This window comes from Tupaia chinensis, unplaced genomic scaffold (assembly GCF_000334495.1).
Source record: "Tupaia chinensis unplaced genomic scaffold, TupChi_1.0 Scaffold000110_1, whole genome shotgun sequence".
Taxonomy (NCBI): Eukaryota; Metazoa; Chordata; class Mammalia; order Scandentia; family Tupaiidae; genus Tupaia; species Tupaia belangeri.
Window position 1 is genome coordinate 1,983,704 of NW_006159574.1, and position 20,536 is coordinate 2,004,239.

Here is a 20,536-nt window from a genome sequence, read left to right on the forward strand (position 1 = left end):
AGGTCATAGGATGGCCCAATTACAAATCTTTATTTCTCTCTCCAATTAATTAAATTGGACCTACTTGTAAATATTCTCCTTGGTCTGCTTCACTCAGGTTTAAACAAGTGGTAATTTTTCTCTATCTGCTGCTGTGGTTCCCTTCCCACTTAATCAGGTCAGACAAACCAGTTAGAACACTCGCCAATTCCTGTCTCCAGGGACTAGGAACAACAGCCCAGAAAACCTGAGGAAGAAGCCTCACTGGTGCTCTAGGTACAAACGGCTGATCCTTTCTCAGAGAGAGAGACTGAAAGAAGGACCACATCAACAGCGAGGGGTAGGCAGAATCATCTCCTCCAGCAGGCAGGCCACCACGGTCTCACCAGGACAGTTCAGAGACCTCTGCCTCTACGCCTCCTTGGGAATCACTGTTTGCAGGGTTTCTATTGCCATGAACTCTGTCCCCTCTGCATTTCCTTCTTCACGGCCCCCCATCACTGCAGGGAGAACCCAACACCCTTTCTTTTAGAGAATCTGAGATCGGGAATGCACTGAAACGTTACATAGTATCTCCAGAGTTCATAAGTTTAATTATTTTACTTGTTAACATGTAACTGCTATTCCTAAGAAGTGGGAAGGAAAACTGTACAAAGCTCCTAAAATTTGACTACAAATTCAGTCTTGAGCTTCTGGCAGCCACACCAAAAGGGGAAGCAATTAAGTTACAGAATTAATAGACATTTGCATATAATAAGGAGATTTACAGTAAGATGGCAAAGCATTATAAGATTTTCAAGTGTCTTTGAATCAAAGCTTAAACTATTAATAATCTTGGCCATAACTATACTTTACTTTTTATCCAATTCTTTATAAACTATATAGCGAGTATCTACCGTTGACACTCCCTTAACCCGTACGGCTCATTGATAGGAGCAACGGCGGGACCAGCCAGGACCAGCCAGGACCAGCCAGGTGGCGTGGCACTTAGGGCAGCCGATCTCTCACGCTGACTCCTACTGTGAGCCCTGGAACCAGCGGCTTCTGTATTCAGAGAACTGCCAAGCACATGAAGGTGTGCCCAAAACACCGGGAAGAGAATGGACAAAGGACTGCAGCATGGCCACCCCGCAGGGGAGCAATTTCCCTCTCTCGCTCTCTCCCTGGCAGGCACTCGTGCCCTATGGTGAGGGAAAAAAAGGAAAAAAAGAAAGAAATAACACAATTCCAGACTATATTTCAGTCCCTATGGTAATGAAGAAATATTATCCCAATAACCCGTTCAAGGCTAGAAAGAGAACCTGGTGAGTATTGAGAATTTTGAGAAGAAACAGCTAACAGACGACATGTCTTCTGCCAATCAGAAATTAAGTGGACAGAGAGAGGGACTTGCATGGTGGGAAGGTCTACGAAGCGTCGCACAGTACCTAGACCACTCGCTGTATGATTTTTCAGAGGGGAGTAACTAAAGTAGCATTTCTGAAATGCTGCAGTTTTGTCTTCAAGTGACATAATAAGGAAGAAATGCTGACTGGTTTGCATACAAAAATTAGGAATACAATTAAATCATGCCTTCATTAAATGACCAGATTTATCTGGAATAATCCAATGTTCGAAGACATGTGGTAATCTATCAACATCTAAGTGAGGAAAGTGAGCTCTATCGGATGGACTGTCTCAATATAAATGACCAGAAGAAAGCCACTGTAAGGGCTACTGACACACTGCAGATATCGCAACATCGTGGAAGTATTTTTCCTTTTTTGAGAGATTTTGCTATAGGGTGCATGCACTCACTGGAGAGACACAGACAGTGAGTGAGAAATCGCCCCCTGGGGGATGGCCACACCCGAAGAACTTCTCCTCTGTTCTCCTTTTGGGATTTTGGGCACGCACGCACACGTGTCCGGCATGAGTCTTAAGCCACCAGGTCTGGGCCTCAAACTCTGTAGTCAGCCAAGTGGGAGCACAATGATGTAACCACTATGCCATCTGCTGGTCCCTGTGAGTTTAAATAATAACAAAAAAAACTTAAATATCCTGAAAAACTCTACTAACATTAATTTCAAAATGAACCTAAACTGTTCAACGTTAGCACTGTCTAGTCAGTAAGTTGAACTGGTAGACAAAACCTGTTTAGACAAGTCACAAAAAATAAAAAGGGATTCTCCAAGAAAACCACAAAGCAGCTCGTTTAAGGTCAATTTAACGGTATTATTCTATTTTTCTTCCAGCCCCGACATAAGATTTCCCAACCTCAAAGGAAACTGTAAGAGTATCTATTTGCATTCCCCTAGGTGATTGGCAGTTCAACACCAATTAGTTCAAAATTACACTGTTACTAGCATGCAATAAAAACAGCACCTTTCATCTTTCTTACATAGCTAAAGAACACCTTCAGAGCCAATAACTTTGATCAAGTAAGTATTTTGATCCTGCCCCACCCGTCTCTTTGGATTCAGGAAAACTAACAGCTGAAGGCAACTTCTCCCAGCTTTATTCCTAAGCTGAAAAGCTAGTGTGGTATAGAACTATTTGGATTCCAAGATAACAGAATTTCTCAAAGCCCAGCATTTCTTCAAAAACTAAAGCTGTCCTTACACTTTTTCTTAATATATATGACAGTCTTCATTTGTTATAGGGCAGATATTATTATTTCCTTTAAAATATATCAGATACTTTTTTGGAGGGGAGGGTCACAGGCACATGTGCTTGCTAGCGAGAGAGACACAGTGAGAGGGGAAGTGAGAAGTTCCCCTTACTGCCATTGGCCGCATCACTCCTCCACTGGCCTCCTGGACTTCGGGCATGCACGCTCGCATTCCTGGTGTGATTTTCAAGCTGCCAGATCTAGGAAGTGAACTATGGTCAGCCAGTGGAAGTCCAGCACCTCAACTACCATACCATCTGCAGGCTCAAATATCATATATTTTTAAAAACACATATTTAAACGTGTATTAGTTATGTAAACAGTTAAAATAATGTGATGCAATGAAAGTTCCTCACTAAACAATTCTGTCATAATGCTAGTCTCATAATGGGTGCTACTTGGAAATAGATACCTTTGGAATAAACAAACTTTTTACATTTAACTTTTTAGTTTAGCACGTAACTATCAAAAAAGTTTTTTTTACTAGAAAATCTCATTGAGGGCTGGCCCCACACACAGCAGTAAAGGGTCCAGAAACCGATATCCCACCTGGCATGAATATCAGTTCAAATCCTGGCCCCCGTGGCTTGAAAAGCCAATGGAGTAAGTGCGCATGTGAGCCTACTGACCCAAAGCCTGCGAGGAGGAGTGGGGGAGACAAGCGTAGCACGGCCCTGTCCCCGCAGACAGGCACGCAGGCCCTCCCGTGCACGCTCTCCCCATCTCTGACAAAAGCACACACTCTTCCGCAATTGAAAAATACATTTAAAAGAAAGGGGGGAAATCCTACCTGGAGTTATGCTTTCAAGATTGGATTACACTTTTTATTCACCATTTGACCAACGTGAGCTCCAGCACCAAGAATGCAGGTCAGTCAGTACTGTTGCTACTGCCAGCACGTTGTTGCTAAAACTCAAGACCCCCAATAATTCACGGTGCGAGCAGTCTCATCTCCCAACGCAAATGCCACTTGCACTACTGAGCCGACAGTGCCCGGCAGGCCTGGGGAGCCTGGCCCTTCGAGCCGCCAGGTGTCTGTTTCAGCACGCGCTAACGCGGTCGCCCTCTCCAGAGGAGGACGGACAGCACGCACGCCCGGGAACTATTTCTATGTCTATGCCATTTGCAATACTGAGCTTCATTAAAACAGTTCCCATGTAAGATTTTGTGACAGACCCACAAAAATATGGTTAGCTACAGACCCAACACTGAGAGACTTCAATATCCAACACAACTGTGCAAACATAAATACGCACTCTAGTAGTGAAGACCGCACAGAGGGTGGGGAACATCACACTGACTTCAAAGATCACGACTGTGCACGGTGAGGACAACGGCTGGGTCTCCTACTTCAGGTACAAGCTACTAATAGATCTCACACCAGGGTGTTAACCTCACATGTATGCATGCTAATATCAGGGGTATCACCACCCACACATGCTGTGGTAGATAAAGTAACTCGTGTCTACTAAATTCAGTCTGCTAGACGAATCAGATCAGTTTCACTGAACGACTTCTCCCTGTCCGTGTCAGTGTGTGGGAGGTGCAGATCGTGCCATCCCAGAGTTGCCAGCGTTTCTCATCTACTGACCTTAAGTTTCTGTCCTTTGCGGACGCCTCATTTCATCTTGCAACAAACACTTTGTTTGGGCCACATTATATTGCCATGAAAGCAATCACAGGGCCTAAGAAGTTGAATAAATAAGACACCTTTCACTATCTCCCACCTCGGACATAAATGTTTTGTGCCAATATCTGAAAATTCTCAAGCTGTCTCAGCCAAGACATCGTTCAACGTGGCTCTGGGTCTGAGCCGGCTGAGCTGTTCCCACTCGGGTGATCTAACCAACGGCAAACAGCATCCCCAGAACGGCCTCCGCGGGGACCTGGAGAGCGCCAGGGAAAGGACGTGCAGGGTGGCTACCTTTACCTCACCGTGTTGTAGGAGGACATCGAAGCACTGACAGTCCTGGCCAGAACAGGACACTGCGGCTCAACAGCCACCACAGGTGCCACCCCGACCTTGGCGTCTCCTAAAATCCCCTGGCAAACTCAGCATGGCTGGCAACGGCCAGGGTCAAGCACTGGGGACACCGCCGAGCACTTCTGCACGTCGCTGCGTGCCACAGAAAAGGAAGGACGCCTCTCCGTTCCCCAGTCCCTTTATTTTTCAGCATACAGAGGTACTGCGACCTGCCAGTCAACAAAGGCCAAGAGAGGGCTACCTCTCCTGTGCCCGTCAGAAGGGAGAACTCACACAGGCCTCAACGGAAAGGGCTTTTCATCGTGGTCAGAAGCCAGCAGGAAAGTAATTGCTACTAAAAGTGATAAACTAGCTTTTTATCCAAAGTTGAAAATAGTATCTACCAAAATTGAATTTAATTATTAAGTTCAAAGGCTACAATATTTTTAAATAAATTGCATTAAAAGAAGTGTGGAGGTTTTGAACTTAAACAACAAAAAGTAATTCCTATTCATTATGGTACTTCTAAAGGTATCCAGTACACCCATAGGCTACACACACACAAAAGCTAATTATTTCAATTAATGCAGCATTACTTAAACATTTAAACATGTTAATGACACACATACCCCCTTAGCGCTATGAAGAAATTACAAAAGATCTTCTACAATTAAAGTAATGGGACCTTCTGTTGGGCTACTCTGTAGGGGTCTTCAGTAGAAATGGATTTGGACTGCTCATACTCTGTGGCCCTAACCACGGGGAAATCACCTGGTTTTTGCTTCTTTGCCAACGCTGGAGCACGTGGCCCTCCCCTGCAGCCCCGGCTTGTCCTCGGCCGTCTCTCACAGGCCTTGCTAAGACTCTCTCCAGGGGAACCTCTGGTTTCTCCAATCACGGCCTTTTACTTCCCCTCCTTCCTTCACGTCTGTGGTAAAATGCGATTCTCCGACACGTGCTCCCCAGGCTCGCTCATGGATGAGGCCCACCAGCATCCAGCAGCTCGAGAGGAGGGAGGGCACAGAGCGCGTGAACTACAGAAGCCGCGTCCGGGTGTGGGTGGACACAGAAGTGCCTGTCCCTACGCCAGGCAGCGGAGGGCGCTCTGAGGGACAGGAAGTGGGAAGGGAGAGTGATGCGGGGTGAGCTCGGAGCACTAGAGCACCATGACAGCCCTTGAAGGCAGAGACTGAGGTCGAAGACAGAAGTGGGCCGGGCAAATGCCCAGGGCAATATGGCCTCAGCAGGGCTGCAGCAAGGACGGGTGGGGAGCAGCCACTGCAAGGACTCTGGCTTTTATTCCACTGGAATGGGAACACCTGAGCACTTCCTCCCAGCAAGTGAGATGACTGCCGCTCAGGCCAAGACAGACGCCCGGAAACCAACTAGAAAGCTGCTGCAGGTGCTCAGGGCAGGTGGCGGAGGGCACACGGGGTGAGACCGCAGAACTGGAAGCTAGACCCGGCAGTCCTGCTGAAGGAGCCCACAGGGAAGCAAGGTCAGGAGCTGACACCGCGCGGATCTGGGCTCAAGGTCAGAGAAGGCTGCAGCTTAGGGCTGCGTTCAGAGCCAGCGACCAGGGAGGTAACAAGGGAGTGTCGGCAAAGAGAAGCGTCAGGACTGAGGCGGAGGGCACGCCAGTGTGAAGATATGGACACGGGAAAACCAGCACGGCAGATTAACAAGCAGCAACCAATTAAATACAACAAGCGAGTGCAGTAACCGTGACACAGCAAACCTCTCCAGGAAGACAGAAAGCCACCTGAGGGCTGGAGTGGCGGGGCAACGTGGTGACAACATTCTGCAGAGTCCCACACACTGCATGGGCCACAGCTGAGCCTCTCTGCCAGGGGGAGTGGCACAACTGCAGGGCGAGCTGGGGGAGAGCGCGAGGCAGCTGCTCTCTCCTTCCGGAAGTCGCAGGACGTCTGGAGACTGATGGCGACGACCCACGTGGGGAAACGGCCTGTGCAAAGTAGGGCAGAAGTGCCATGGCCGTGGCCTTGCCGCAGCAGGGGCTGCCCTCAGCCAGGAGCACAGGCGGCTCCGCCCCAGCCCAGGAGACAGGGCAGCACGTGCGAGGGGTGCGAGGGGCTGCAGACAGGAGTCTGCGGCAGGACCCTCACGGAAAGAGCCGACGCTGTGGCTGGCTGGGAGTGAAGGTACAGCAGAGCCGGGGCAGGAAGCACAGACGTCACCCAGGAAGACACGGGGCCGCACCCAGAGGGTACTCGGGTGCGGGGACGGCCATTTCCTTCCCAGAAGCGAAGGCTGAGTCAGGGGACTTGGGTCACGGCCTGCCTCTGAGCTCCAGACGGTGCCAGCAGAAGGCTTCAGGAGCGGGGCAGGTGGGAAGTGTGGTGACAAGGCGGCAGACGTCGGAAGCAAGCACTTGGGAGCCCAGGTCCCAGGGGCTGCCCAGCGGCTGCCCAGCGCGGTGAAGGGCAGAGCACATGCATTAGCCCGGAGCGTCCCGGGCAGACAGAAGCAAGGCTGTGTGCTGAGGGACCGGCAGGCGAGTTGGCAGGATCCTGTGACTTCTGTGACGTCGCACTTCTGCCAGGATGATGGGGACAAGAGGGAGGGGTTGCCTTAGCCAAATGGCATGTGACCCTGGGGCTGCCTCCCACCCGGACACACGGCTCCTTCCTGCGTTTCTTTCCAAGTGTCTAAGCACAGATTCTCACCTCTCCCCGCCTTGCAGTCAGCTTGTCTAAGACCTCGAAACTCGGAGCCCGAGTCCCCACAGGTCCACGGCCAAGAGTGCGATCAAACGTGGGAGGGCAGGTCCAGGCGGGAGCCCTGGCTCTCTGCACGACGGAGGGCGTCGCCGCGCACAGCTCTATCCTGCCACGATGTACCAGTGACGACGGGGACATGGATGAACCTCCAACAGCTTCGAGCCGACGGCAGCACAGTGTGCCAGGGCTCGGCAGAGCAATCAGGCAGGCATTCCACATCCGCCAGAATATTTCTAAAACCGACCGCGAGCACTCGATCTGCCGCAAGTCATGTTGCCCTCAAGGGAAGTAAAGGACCACCCTACAGTAAAGCACCCTCGCTGTGTGTGAAGTGCCACTTTTGTCCAGTAAGCATGGACAGCGCTCGGAGTGAGCCATGAAGATGTGGGGCTCCCGAGATGTGTATCAGTGTCCCAGCACAGGCGCAGAGAAGCACACTGAGCACCGCCGTGGATTCAGGGACTTATCAGAGCTGTAACTTCATATTTTTAAAGAGTCTTTTACTCTCATTATTCTGCAGTTCTTTTTAATAGCTAGAGTGAAAAAAATTTAAATTCTACTTTCATAATTTAAAATATAAAATAATGGTCAAAACAGAATACATTTGACATATTAGATTTAAAACCCACGGAACCAGCAGTTAACGTAATGGCTGTGTTGCTGGACTCCCACGTAGTCGGCCACGGTTCGCGTCCCAGACCCGGTGGCTTAAAACACGCTGGGCGCGTGTGCGTGCGTGCCCAAGATCCTGAGAGGAGAATGGAGGAGAAGGGATTGCGGTGTGACCATCCCCCCTGGGGGGTGATTTCTCACTTTCTGTCTCTATGTCTCTCTCTGTCTGGCGAGTGCATGCGCCCTGTAGCGAAAACCTCTCAAAAAAATAAAATAAATTAAATTAAATTTAAAAAACCCATAAGAATGGTTTATCTGGGACTAGCAGTTACCATATTGGCTATGTCACTGAACTCCCATGTAGTCGACTGCGGCTCAAGTCCCAGCCCTGGTGGCTTAAACTCACGCCGGATGCGTGTACGTGCATGCGCCCAAGATCCCGAGAGGAGAATGGAGGAGGGGGGATTGCGGCATGGCCATCCCCCCGGGGGGTGATTTCTCACTTTCTGTCTCTCTGTCTCTGTCTTTCTGGCGAGTGCACGGACCCTATGGCAAAAACCTCTCCAGAAAAAAGGAAAAAAAGAATGGTTTATCTTACCTATTTCTATACACTTTCTTTAAAAGTAGTAAGTCAAGCAGTAACATTTTATCCTCTGAACACAACAATCAGCACATTCTACTGAAGCTTACAATTCCTAATCCACACTAGTCAAAATGTCCGCTCTGCCAGAGAACCATCTTTGCTACAAACACCACTCAGCTAGCCTATCATTTCCAGCGTCAGATGGCCCAGGGAGGCTCGCCAGTAGACGGCAGTGAAATGGTCACCATCTCCTAAGGCATCGTTACAGGGTTTCCCTGACAGAGTGCGAAGGTAACCCGCCGAGCGGGGGGCGAGATGCCGGCCCACGACACGGCACCCAGCGACACCAGCCTGAGCCACCTGTCCGGTCCCTGTCCCTCCTCCCCAGACTCTGGTGCACACCATGTCGGATGCCTTGGCTCCATTCTCGAATACACTTAGCATTCTAGCAAATATTTCCTTTTCGGTATCTTCAGGTGTAAGGAACCACTTTCGAATCTGAGGTGCCTGAGGATGTAGAAAGATTCTAGAGGGACCTTTTCCCCCTGTTGTGGAAGGGGAAAGTGAGATAACGTCCTTTCATTTCTGTCTCGTTTTGTGTAGATGTAATTTACGTTCTTTAATTCCTCAACGCTGTAGTTCACACTTCTTGGAGCGCAGCCTCCTGGTATGTAAAACAATCACACCTGGCCAGGCCGAGATGGTTACTACCTGCAGACGGAAGCTTGGTACCTGTCCTTTACAGCTCAGGGACCGTGTTTATTATGCAGCCGCAGAATTACCTAAGTAAGAAAAAGCTACTACAGTATCTAGTGCTTTAGCACAATTTTATAAGTTGACATTATCGATCGATGTTTATAATTCTGAAATAAAATAGGCTTAAATGTTAAATTAAAAGAACAAAAAATACATATAGTTCCATTCTATTTATCTGTATCAAAGTACACAATGTCACTGCCGAGAACTCTCTAGGATGAGGCCAACTGTGTAGTACCATGGTTTAAGAGCCAAACCCACGTGGCCTGGACAGGGAAGCTTAAAAAACATGCCCAGTGTGTTTGCATCAGTGCCCAGGGTCCTGGGAGGAGAAGGAACTGCAGTGTGGCACGCCCTACTGGGGGGAGGAGGGCCCCCCTCCCTCACGTGTGAGTACACGCACACTAGGGCGATTTAAAAAGAAACCCTCTAGGATAGATGTCAACTGAGATGATTTGATCCAAGAATAGAGTTCTACACAGTACCAACACCTTGGGGTTGAGGATTTAAAGGATCTGCAACTGCAGAGAGAAGGTGTATTTCTTGCTATTGCTCATTATTTCATATTTAAAGTAATCTTCCATTTTATAACATTCTTGAATTATGATTCTGAAACATTGTGAGCTATTAAAATGTTATCTTGGGGGCCAGGAGACTTCTGACTTTTTTTTAAGGCTATATAAAAGAAAATTCCACAACCAAAATTAAAGAAAATTTTTCTAAACCAAATCATTCCTCCGTTAAGCTATTACCATTACTCATTTCTTCATTGGTTCTTCATCTGAGGCCAAAAATGATCAGTAATTAAAAAGTAAACTTTCAGATCTTGACATGCTGACCTGGTTAGCAGCGGACAACAACATGAGCTCCTAGGTAAAGACTTACTGCGAAGAGACACACTACCTTTTACTTTAAAGATTCCAACGCAGAGGAAACACAGAAGGGTATTACAGTGCCTCAAGGACACGGGCACCTTCACGCCGGCACGGGCTTAAACACACGAGAGTCTGGTAGTAGAGGTACCCTGCTCCTCAGTGCCACTGTCCCTGAACAGAGCAGACCCCGTGGCCGGCAGCTGATTGCAGGCAGGGCTTGGGCACGTCCCTGCTCACTGCGCACGTTCCCTGGCACCCCAAAGTCTTCACCTCTTGCAGCAGATACTGAGAGACTTCTACTTCAATTATCTGTCTTTTTTAAATGACACAGTTTTTAATGCTGATCTAACACATAGTATATACATACCATTTAGTCGTCTCTGGAGTGCTTTTTCCTCTAGGGTAATAATATAAATTTGTTCATCGAGATCTTCAAGAATCTAAATGTAAAGATAAAGCAAATTGATAATGCAGCATCACAAAACTCACACTTATCTCAACGTTTAGGCTATTTAGTCTGTTATTTTAGATAAGATAGCCTTTCAAATCAGTAAGAACCCAGAATAAACACTCAAGCTATTTTACTTACAAATTAAGTATATTTTGGTATATAACTAAACACATAAAATGTTTACTATTAGGGGACCAGCAGTTAGCGTAATGGCTATGTTGTTGAACTCCCATGTAGTCGACCGCGGTTCGTGTCCCGGACCCGGTGGCTTAAACTCACGCCGGGCGCGTGTGCATGCGTGCCCAAGATCCCGAGAGAATGGAGGAGAAGGGATTGCAGCGTGACCATCCCCACTGGGGGGTGATTTCTCGCTTTCTGTCTCTCTGTCTCTCTCTGTCTGTCTGGCGAGCGCACGTGCCCTATAGCAAAAAAAAAAAAAAAAAAGTTTCCCATCACCAACTCTACATACATTGTACTTGGACTTATTAAGTTTACAAGATTAAACTAAGAAATTCCGCAGCTTCCTCAAAGGCCAACAAATGTATGACTTTTCAACAGCCGAAAAGCGAGACCCGGGAAACCGCTCTCTGCTCAGGTGGCGACCTGGTGCTCACTTACATCTCCTGCGTGATCCGAGAGGGGACTCTACGGCTCCCTCCACTCACAGCACCTGCAAACGCTGGGAACACGCTGCCTGTTGAACGCTGGTATTACCACTATTGTTTTCAACTGTCCGAGGGCACACGTACTAGGCAGAGACAAACGGGGAGAAAGAAACCCCCAGGGAGGCGCAGGCATGGGCACTCCTTTCTCCTCCATTTCCCCATCCTGCTGGGGTTTAGGCATGCACGCATCTGCATCCAGTGGTTTTTTTTCCAAGCTGCAAGGTCTGGGATTTGAACTGTAGTTGGCATGTGAGACCCGGCTCTCTGCACCTCTAGGGCACAAGGCCAGCCCTAACATTGGTATTACTAAAATCACCCGGCAGCCAGAACCCTGGAGAAGTAGTGTGCTTACGCATAAACCTTTCAGCATGATACTACCCAAGAGTAACGTTCAAATTAAAACAAAACAAACAAAAAACAGGTCAACTACTAATTGTATGGGATGTTACCTGCATTTGCTTCAAAACTGATAACCTTAATACTTGCTTAACCCTAGCTCTTCGACAGGACCCATTTTCCCCTCCGAGGAAAACCCGAAAGAAGCCCAAAGACGCATCAGTGCTGTGAACCACCGCAACCTCCAACCGCTCCTCCCCAGCAAACTAACAGGTGGGCAGGGTGGGGGGTCAGACGGAAGGACGGAAACCCTACGCACACTCCTTGAGCTTCCAGATAAGATATTTTCAGAAAACAGACTCTCAAAGCACGCAGTCCCTAACAGGTGGCTAATTTATATGACATTTATTTAAAGCAATTCAACAATCCCCCAGTCTTTCAGCAATGGCTGTGATGCCCTATGGTGTAGCGCGGAACTAACCACTAGGCACACACACCATCTTCCCCAGAGAAAACATAATCCTGAAGAAAAGAACGAATAAATGAAAAGAATGAACAACAGACAAGTACCGACCTACGAACACCATCCTGCGAGGAATAAAGGCGTGGGGAGGGGGGGAGGGAGACCTGCACAGGTCGTGGGCCAGCAGGGAAGGGGTCTCCAAGGAGGTCACACCTATGCTGGCGTGTGCGGCCTGAGCCAAAGGGGGGATGGCCTTCGAGCACACTGAGGAGGCCATGTGCAGCAAACCAGGGGTGCCGCCCCAGCCAGAGCTCGTCCACAGCAGGCAGGCCACGTCCGTGGGGGCCACGGCAGTCTCTGTCCCTCCAGCACATCTCATCACCATCTGCTGTGTGGGTCAGAAATGACCGTGCTGGCTTTCCTAAAGGTGTGACACAGAGGAGAGGACTGCTACCTTACCGTGCAAAGTGTCCAACAAGCACTGGCCACCACAGGTGTGACTAAGGGCAGGGAGCATGCGCAGAGCTGCGCAGTGAGCACCAGCATCACCCTCGGAAGTTCTGCAGCGCCACGCGACACGTTTATCCTCCCTGCTTGCAGCCCAGGAAGCAATGGTGAGGCAAAGAGGGGTCAGATGCCCTCCGAGCCTGTGCCTGTAGTGGCATGGCTAACGGGGCTTCGGTGGGGCTACCAGGTGGCCCTCGAGGACACCCAGCTCTCTCTAGTGTAGCAGAAGAGATCAGATAGGTGAAAAATAACTGTACTATTATAACGAATGTCACAACTGAGGCATAAATGGAGTGTAGCCAAGTTCAGAGGAAGAAAGATCACTCGCAGCTGGGAAGAAACGCGTGGCCAGTGTGTGTGCTGGTCCAGGCTGTGCATCCCTGAGCCGGGTAGCTGGGAGCAGGCATGTCCTGGGCCTTTGGAGTCCTGCACATGTAGTGAGATATCCTGGGCCTCGACGAGCACAGACCCGAAACCAACCTATGCTCTGCACACCTCGGGTGCCTGGCCTGCGGTGGCCCACACTGCAGCGCCCTCACACTGCGCCACTTTGACGCGACTCTCACATGAGGTCAGGCGTGGAACTTCCACCTGTGACATGTTAAGGCTCAAAAGTTTTGGATTTCGGAGCCTTTTAGATTCTGAATATTCAAACTGGGAGGCTCAATCTCTAGTAGCATCTTACCTGACAGCTTAAACGACCAAAGGAGCAGAAGCAGCTCGACCAGAGGAGACTACAAGCACATCACAGAGGTGGACTGGCACAAGGCCCCTCACAGGACAGTGGTTCTGTGGCGGACACTGGCACTCCGGGCAGCCAGCTCACGGTCCAGAGCTGGGCCCGGCCCAAACCTGCTACCACGTCAGTCTGTGATCCTGCCCACCTGAGCTGAAGTGAGCTCAGCCATAAAACACGGCAACCTCCACCAAACGTACGGGTCCGTATGAAGACAAAATGAAGTGAGGTGCGCAGCGTGTGCTCGACGGTGTGAAAGCCCTTCAGCACTATAGCTTGTTAACGATAACGCGTGTCAAACAGAACGTGGTTTATGCTGCATTACTCAAGAAATAGCCATTATTATTAGATGTTAAGAAGAAGAAAAGAGCTAAAGATAACCAGGACCAGCAGTTGGCATAATAGCTATGTCGCTGGATTCACACATAGTCGACCGTGGTTCGAGTCCCGGACCCAGTGGTTTAAACTCACACCAGGCACGTGTACATGCATGCCCAAGATCCCGAGAGGAGAATGGAGGAGAAGGGATTGCGGCGTGGCCATCCCCCTGGGGGGTGATTTCTCGCTTTCTGTCTCTCTCTCTGTCTTTCTGGCAAGCACACAAGTCCTATAGCAAAAACCTCTCCAAAAAAAAAAAAGGAAAAGACAACAAAGAATTGAGAATATTTTTAAAGATTCATGTTTTGAAGAAACCTTAGCTTGAGAGGAGGTAAATAAGTAGACTGTCACTACATCTGAGATGGTCAGGAAGGTCAGCATGCATTGCGACATTCAGGGCGGCCTGACAGTCCACGGTACAGCTCAGTCTTCAGCTCCATGAAGCAGTCAATGGCCGCACTTACAATCGACTATCATTTGCTTCCAGCGCCTTTTCCTCTAACCATAGAGGAAAACATTCAGAAGACACATGGCGTGGGATGGCAGAGATCACCGAGCACAGAGCCTGAGGCAAAGGACAGGACTTCATGTGTCTGTATCCAGGAGGCAGGAAGCAGAGATGGGGAGGGAACAAGAAGGCCGGCGATGCATGAGGAGCTACACAAATGCACTGTCACGAACTCTCTGGAAGAGGGAGGTGATTTGACAGCATGCGTGTTGTATTTGAGTATGTATACACTTACGTAGCACATTTTAAAATAAAATTGTATTTTAAAAGAAGAGATGAGGAGTTTCGACTTTGAAAATTAAGCAAGCTCTACTAAAAGAATATCCACTAAAACGTTCTCTTTTAGTGGATTTCCACAATAGAGAAGATAGACAAGTAACTATATTAATAAGTATTAAGTTGTCAGAAAAGTCAGCATGCACTTTTGCATAGAAAAACATAGAAAAATACATCATGACTTTTCCGACAACCCAATATTATCAGCGAGATAAAAAGGAAAACATGAGAGTGCAGAGAAATGAGGTTAATTATTTTTGTTTAAAGAAGTGAGCAGCGGGCCAGCAGGTGGTATGGTGGCTAAGGTGTGGATTCCCACACAGTCAACCACAGTTTGAGTCCCGGACCTGGCAGCTTTCTCTCTCTCCCTCTGTCTCTGGTGAGTGCGTGTGCCCTGTAGGAAAATTTAAAAAATAGTAATAAATAAAATAAATAATTCTAAGAAATAAAAAGGAAGAAGAGTGAGGCAGTCTGAAGCCATGCAGTGCGTACAGTCAGTATCTGAGCTGGGCCGCAGGAGGCTGGAAGGAAGGCGGCTGAAGCTGGCAGAGGAACTGGAGGGGCAGAGCCACAGCCGCAGGGGAGAGCATGCAATCCCTGGGGACACAGCAGTCAGCGGGGAACTAGAACCGGGCTGATGGGGAGCAGGTCAAGGCCAGCTCGCTGTGGGGGAGGCTGTAAACAGCCTTGTAAGCCTAAGCAGCTCAGCCCGCTTTTAGCGGGCAGTGAGGATCCAGGAAAACAACTCCAGTGAAGAATTTCCTGTATTTCCTGCAGCTATATTACTTTCACGTTACTAAATAGATGACAAAATAGTTAGAGACCAGGGCCAGCGCCATGGCCTAGAGTTAGGGGAGCTGGACCCCACCTGGCTGACAATGGTTCAAGTCCTGGCTCTGGCAGCATAAAAGACACACCATGCCCTCTGCAAGCGAGCCCAGAACCCCAACAGGATGGAGGGGTGGAGAGAGAGGGCTCCGGCATGACCACCCTGTCGGGGCGCTTCTCCTCCACGTTCTCCCCAGCCTGTCCCTCTCTAGGGAGTGCACACTTCTTCTAGCAGTTAAAGACAGTTAGAAGGGCCAGTAGATGGCATAATGGTTACGTTGCTGGACTCCCATGCAGTTGACCACAGTTCAAGACTTGAACCTGGCAGCTTAAAATATGAGGGCACATGTGTGTGCATGCCCAAGACCCTGAGAGGAGAGTGGAAGAAGGGAACTACAGCGTGGCCATCCCCCTGGAGGTGATTTCTTGCTTTCTGTCTCTCTGACTCTCCAGTGAGTGCATGCACTCTACAGCAAAAACCTCTCCAGTAAATAAATAAATAAATAAATAGGGACCAGCAGTTGGCATAATGGCTATGTCGCTGGACTCCCATGTAGTCAACCACGATTTGAGTCCCAGACCCAGTGGCTTAAACTCACGCTGGGCGCGTGTGTGTGCGTGCCCAAGATCCCGAGAGGAGAATGGAGGAGAAGGGATTGTGGTGTGACCATCCCCCCTGGGGGGTGATTTCTCACTTTCTGCCTCTCTGTCTTTCTAGTGAGCTCACATACTCTATAGCAAAAACCTCTTCCCCTGACAAAAAAAAAAAAAAAATTTGAATGATAAACTTTAAAAAGTTGGATCTGCTTCTCATTGACACTTGTGGATCTAGTGGATCTAGAGGGTGATCAATGATGGCATACTTACCGCTGGCTTCACTAGCAGCTGACCCATCACCGTGAACATGCGGGAGAGGCCGACGGGTGTGCACACTGTGGGGACAGGACAGAGGACAGCAGGGCGTCAGCGGGGAGCGCTACGCCTCAGAGCTAGGGCAGTCCGTCTAAACAGGCAAACTCAAAGAGGAGCACTTGAAGACCGGCCTTGTCTCCTGCTTAGGTTCACTGCGTGTCCTGTCAGATTCTTCAACCTCATCACACAGATGAGAGAGGCTCTGCCAGAGGCTGGGGCCACACAGGTGCCGGTTCGGTTCCCAGCACAGTCTGAGCAGGTCGTGAGTATGTAAGTATGTGTTCTTCTCTCCAACCAGTAGAAGGGAATTTACTTAAACAACAAAACATCTTACTAGTTAAAGGCTTCAGTTTATCAAAATTTGGCTCAAAAAATCTCCAGATTGTTAAGAAACCTCCTCAGGAAGCTTTCCCGCCCCTTTCCAGAATACCCTGCTTCCCAATGAGTATGAAGCCAGGAGAGTACTCACAGAGCAGCAGCAGGCATCCCATCAACGATATACAAGAGTATAAGTAAGGTAGGTAGAACTCCCAGAGATCTATAAAAAGAAGGAAATATATTTCAATACATCCAAATGACTGCGCGTTAACATACAGTCAGTCTATATTAAGAACATTTCTAAACTGTACAATAAAAGATCTAAACCAAAAAAATAGGAAATAACACTTCTGCAAAACTTGTTTGGAGAAGAGAAAAAAGTCTCTGGAATTTCAAAGACAGAAACCAATTAACCACACACAAAATCTGAAAAGTGCTTCCTCGTCCTGTATATATGAAACAGACAAACACTCATTTGCTTTTCTTCCAATCTATTTCAAGACCTTACTCCTACAAATCGGCGTCAAGGGTAAACTACACAGCCCGGTCGGAACGCCTCTGAAAGCGCGTGTGTAACTCCAGCCCAGACTGCCTCCCACACGCCCCGGGCAGGAGGGCCGCGCACCGTACAGAGACTCCATGCTGGCCGCGCCATTGTCCACGAGCGCCGACGCCACCCACACCATGCCGAGGACCAGCAGGGCCAGGAGCAGCAGCATGACCAGGGTCTCCAGGACGCGGGCTCGGATTCCCTGGAAGCAGAAGGCAGAGACCCTTAGGATTTCATCCTCGTGCCATAAAAAGTTAGGCTTCTGCCTACATGAAAGCATAAAGTGATACTGTGGAAGGGGAGAAAACTGGTACTTACTTATAGAAAAAGGCTTATAATGTCTAAACTGACTTTTCAAAATTATGGAAAATACTATTAAGCTGAGAATACAGTACAAAAAATTTTGTAACATTTGGCAGAACCATATTTAACAATCAAGTACTTTGCCAACACTTCTCCCTAAGGGCGTAGACTAATGGGTGCCCACCTGAGATTCTGACCGCAGGAGTAGGAGGCCAACCGGGCACACCGCGACCTTAGCGCCCCTCTTCCCCAGGGCAGGGCCCACGCGGGCGGAGGCCTTCTGGGCAGAATTCCGCCTTGCCCCCGCCTCCGGCGCCCTCTAGCGAGCAGCTGAAGAACCGCCTGTTGTGACCCAGCGTCGTAAACACAGATGTTATTTGTATCAATTATATGTGACTCCTTTCTCCACATTAGAAAGAACTTTCATTAATCCATGAGGCTGGGATATAATGAAGAATCATTATGCACAATTCTGTTTTAAATATAAAATAAATTCTGACCCCAGAGCCAAACTAGCAGCAAGACTTTTTGAACTTGAAAACCACTGAACAAGGGGGCAGAAAGAGAAAAAAAGGAAAGAACTTCCTTATACTCCTGAAGAGTCTCCAGTGACCGAGTCTGCACCTAAATTTTAAAGCCCTACTGCCCCTTCGCACTGCACTGACACACCACGTCTAACACGACAAAGGCCACCTCACGCCGTTCCAGTAAAGCAGGGAACCTTTCGTTTCCCGTTACGGCGCTCACCATGGGAGTCGTACACGAAGACCCCAACCTACTCTCAGTCTAGCGTTATCCCAAATGGCCTCTCCTGCTTTTCTCAGCACCAGGCATCGTGGCACTTGGACGTGGCACCCCCGCTCCTTGGTTTCCGGACAGAGGGAGAGAAACACCCGAGGCATGGAGAGACCGCGCCCTCGATGACGGCTGCGGAGCCCAAGTGGCCTTTCTGCGGCCTGTGACCGGACCACAGTCTCCCTCGGGGCTGCCCTGGGCAGGCTTCAGCACTGTCCCTGAACGTGAGCGCCAGCTCATGACGTGGGGCGAGGACCAGGATGAGCTGCTCACGTCTCACCACAGCAGAGCTGGGGAGGAGCTGACACAGGCTGATGACAAGTTCCGCGACAGAAGACTCCTTTAAAGCTCTACCTCCCAGCTCGGGAGCCGTGTAGGACGGGGAGCAGAACCACCAGCACCTTTCACCAGCCACCTCTCCCCTCCTCCTTCCGCCCTTTGTAAGGTTTTCGCCATAGGGCACGTGTGCTCACCAGAGAGACGGACAGCGAGAGGGAGTGAGAGATCACCCCCAGGGGCATGGCCACGCCAGTCTCTGCTCCTCCACTCTCCTTGGGCACGTGCACATGCGCCCGGTGTGATATGCAAGTCGCTGAGTCCAGGACTTGAACTGTGGTCTGCACAGGGGGTCCAACACTGTAACCACTATGTCACCTGCTGGCTGGCCTCTCTTCTTTTTGAGAGATTTTTGCTATAGGATATGCGTGCTTGCCGGGGAGACAGAGAGACAGAGACAGAAAGTGAGAAATCAACCCCGAGGGGGGGCAGTGGCCACGCCGCAATCCCTTCTGCATTGTCAGGATGTTGGGCATGCGTGCACATGCGCCCAGCATGAGTTCCAAGCTGACCTGAACCAGTCGGCCACGTGGGAATCTAGCACCTTAATCACTACACCACGGCCGGCCCCTGGCAGCTCTCCCTAAGTAACCGTCTGATTACTGCACTTGAACTATTTTGTGGAAAGCCTATACATAAAAAGCTAAAAGGAGGAGGTGCTGTAGTCTGCATGTGTCACCCCTGTTGGCTCCATCCTTTCCTGCCTGAAGAGCCTGGAGCGACGCAGGAGGGCCCACGAACACGGAACGCCATGGGCTCTGTGCTGGGATATCCACACTGGAACTGAACAGCTGGCCCTCGGCACCAGCCAACCCGCTGTACAAGAAAGTTACAATGGCCACGTGAGCTCCAGCCGTGCAGCAGCAAACACGTGTCAGGGTGGCAAACGCAGGGGTCCCTCACCGTGAGGTGCATGCAGCCTGATGCCTGCTGAATTTCTGCTCAGCCATTACACTTCTTTCTTCAAACCCACACTCATGCTAGGAGACAGCGGGCCCCTCACGAGCACACAGACAGCCCTTGTTTGGGACCCAAGGACATTTACACAACAGATATCTTGGGAGTTAGTGACGCTGTCTCCCCTGAGGCAGGGGCTGGTGTGTGCACTGACTAGTATAACAGACGATGTTTGCTCCAAGCAAACTGTCCATCCCGGGGCTCCCCAAGCTCAGGGCTCCTCAGCTGGGACACAAACCCACTGTTGGGCAGCCTCCGCCTGAGCCACCCCTCTCCCCAGTGGGCTCAGGGACAAGGGAAACAGGCACCAAAAGGAAGCTCACGGCTATGCTGTGCACAACCAGGACAAAACCACAGATCCTCCATAGCGCCTAAGTTCTGGGTAGCGAGAAAGGAACACTAAAAGGAATGTGGCTTTCTGGAAAAGACCAAGGGCCCACCAGGCTAGCTGCAGTCTTGTAGTGTCGCTCTCACCCAGGCTGTGAGTGCACAGTGGAGGCCAGGGTCCCCAGGCGCTCCAGCAGCCAGTGCACATCCAGAAGCTGCACAGCGAAGGGGTGAGGCTGAGCCCGGCACCCTGACCACACTCCCTCCCCTACAGCAGAAGCAGGAGGTTCTGTGTCTTCGCAGCGCAACCATAAGCTCTGGGCCGAGTCGAGGAGGCCCAAAGCTGAATCAATGGTGCCCAGAATGAGGAATTGAAAGTTTTCCAGGGCCTGCAGATGGCATGGTGGTTAAGGTGCTGAAATCCCACGTGGATGACTGTGGCTCAAATCCAGGACCTAGCGGCTTGAAACACGCCAAGTACATGTGTGAACATGTACAAAATCCACAGAGGAAAATGGAGAAGGGATTGTGGTATGGCTGTATTTCTAGCTGTCTGTCTCTGGTGAGCCCACGTGCTCTACAGCCAAAATCTCTCGCTCAAAAAAGACCTCTGCACAAATCAAGGATGTTGCAGGCCCTCAGAAGGAAAGGCGCCTCCTGGCTGGTCTGGCCTCCCTTTCCCTGAGCCCGCATACCCCCACTCCAACCTCAGATGCTTTAGGGACAAGAAC

General features: G+C 49.8%; 1 protein-coding gene across 6 annotated transcripts in view; it reads right to left on the bottom strand.

Annotated features, from left to right (window-relative positions):
• The window catches only part of LMBR1 (limb development membrane protein 1), a 110,094-nt gene that overhangs the window by 41,596 nt on the left and 47,962 nt on the right, over positions 1–20,536 (bottom strand). For 5 of the 6 annotated variants that reach the window (XM_027770059.1, XM_027770056.1, XM_027770055.1 and 2 more), the window contains 4 exons: positions 17,163–17,289; positions 16,689–16,757; positions 16,175–16,239; positions 10,527–10,599 (listed from right to left, as the gene is read on the bottom strand). In XM_027770059.1, the coding sequence (XP_027625860.1) occupies positions 10,527–10,599; positions 16,175–16,239; positions 16,689–16,757; positions 17,163–17,256 (301 nt within the window). In that variant the 5' untranslated portion in view covers positions 17,257–17,289. Of the gene's footprint in view, positions 1–10,526; positions 10,600–16,174; positions 16,240–16,688; positions 16,758–17,162; positions 17,290–17,574; positions 17,645–20,536 lie in introns of those variants that run through there. The other variant, XM_027770061.1, reaches the window with a different exon arrangement.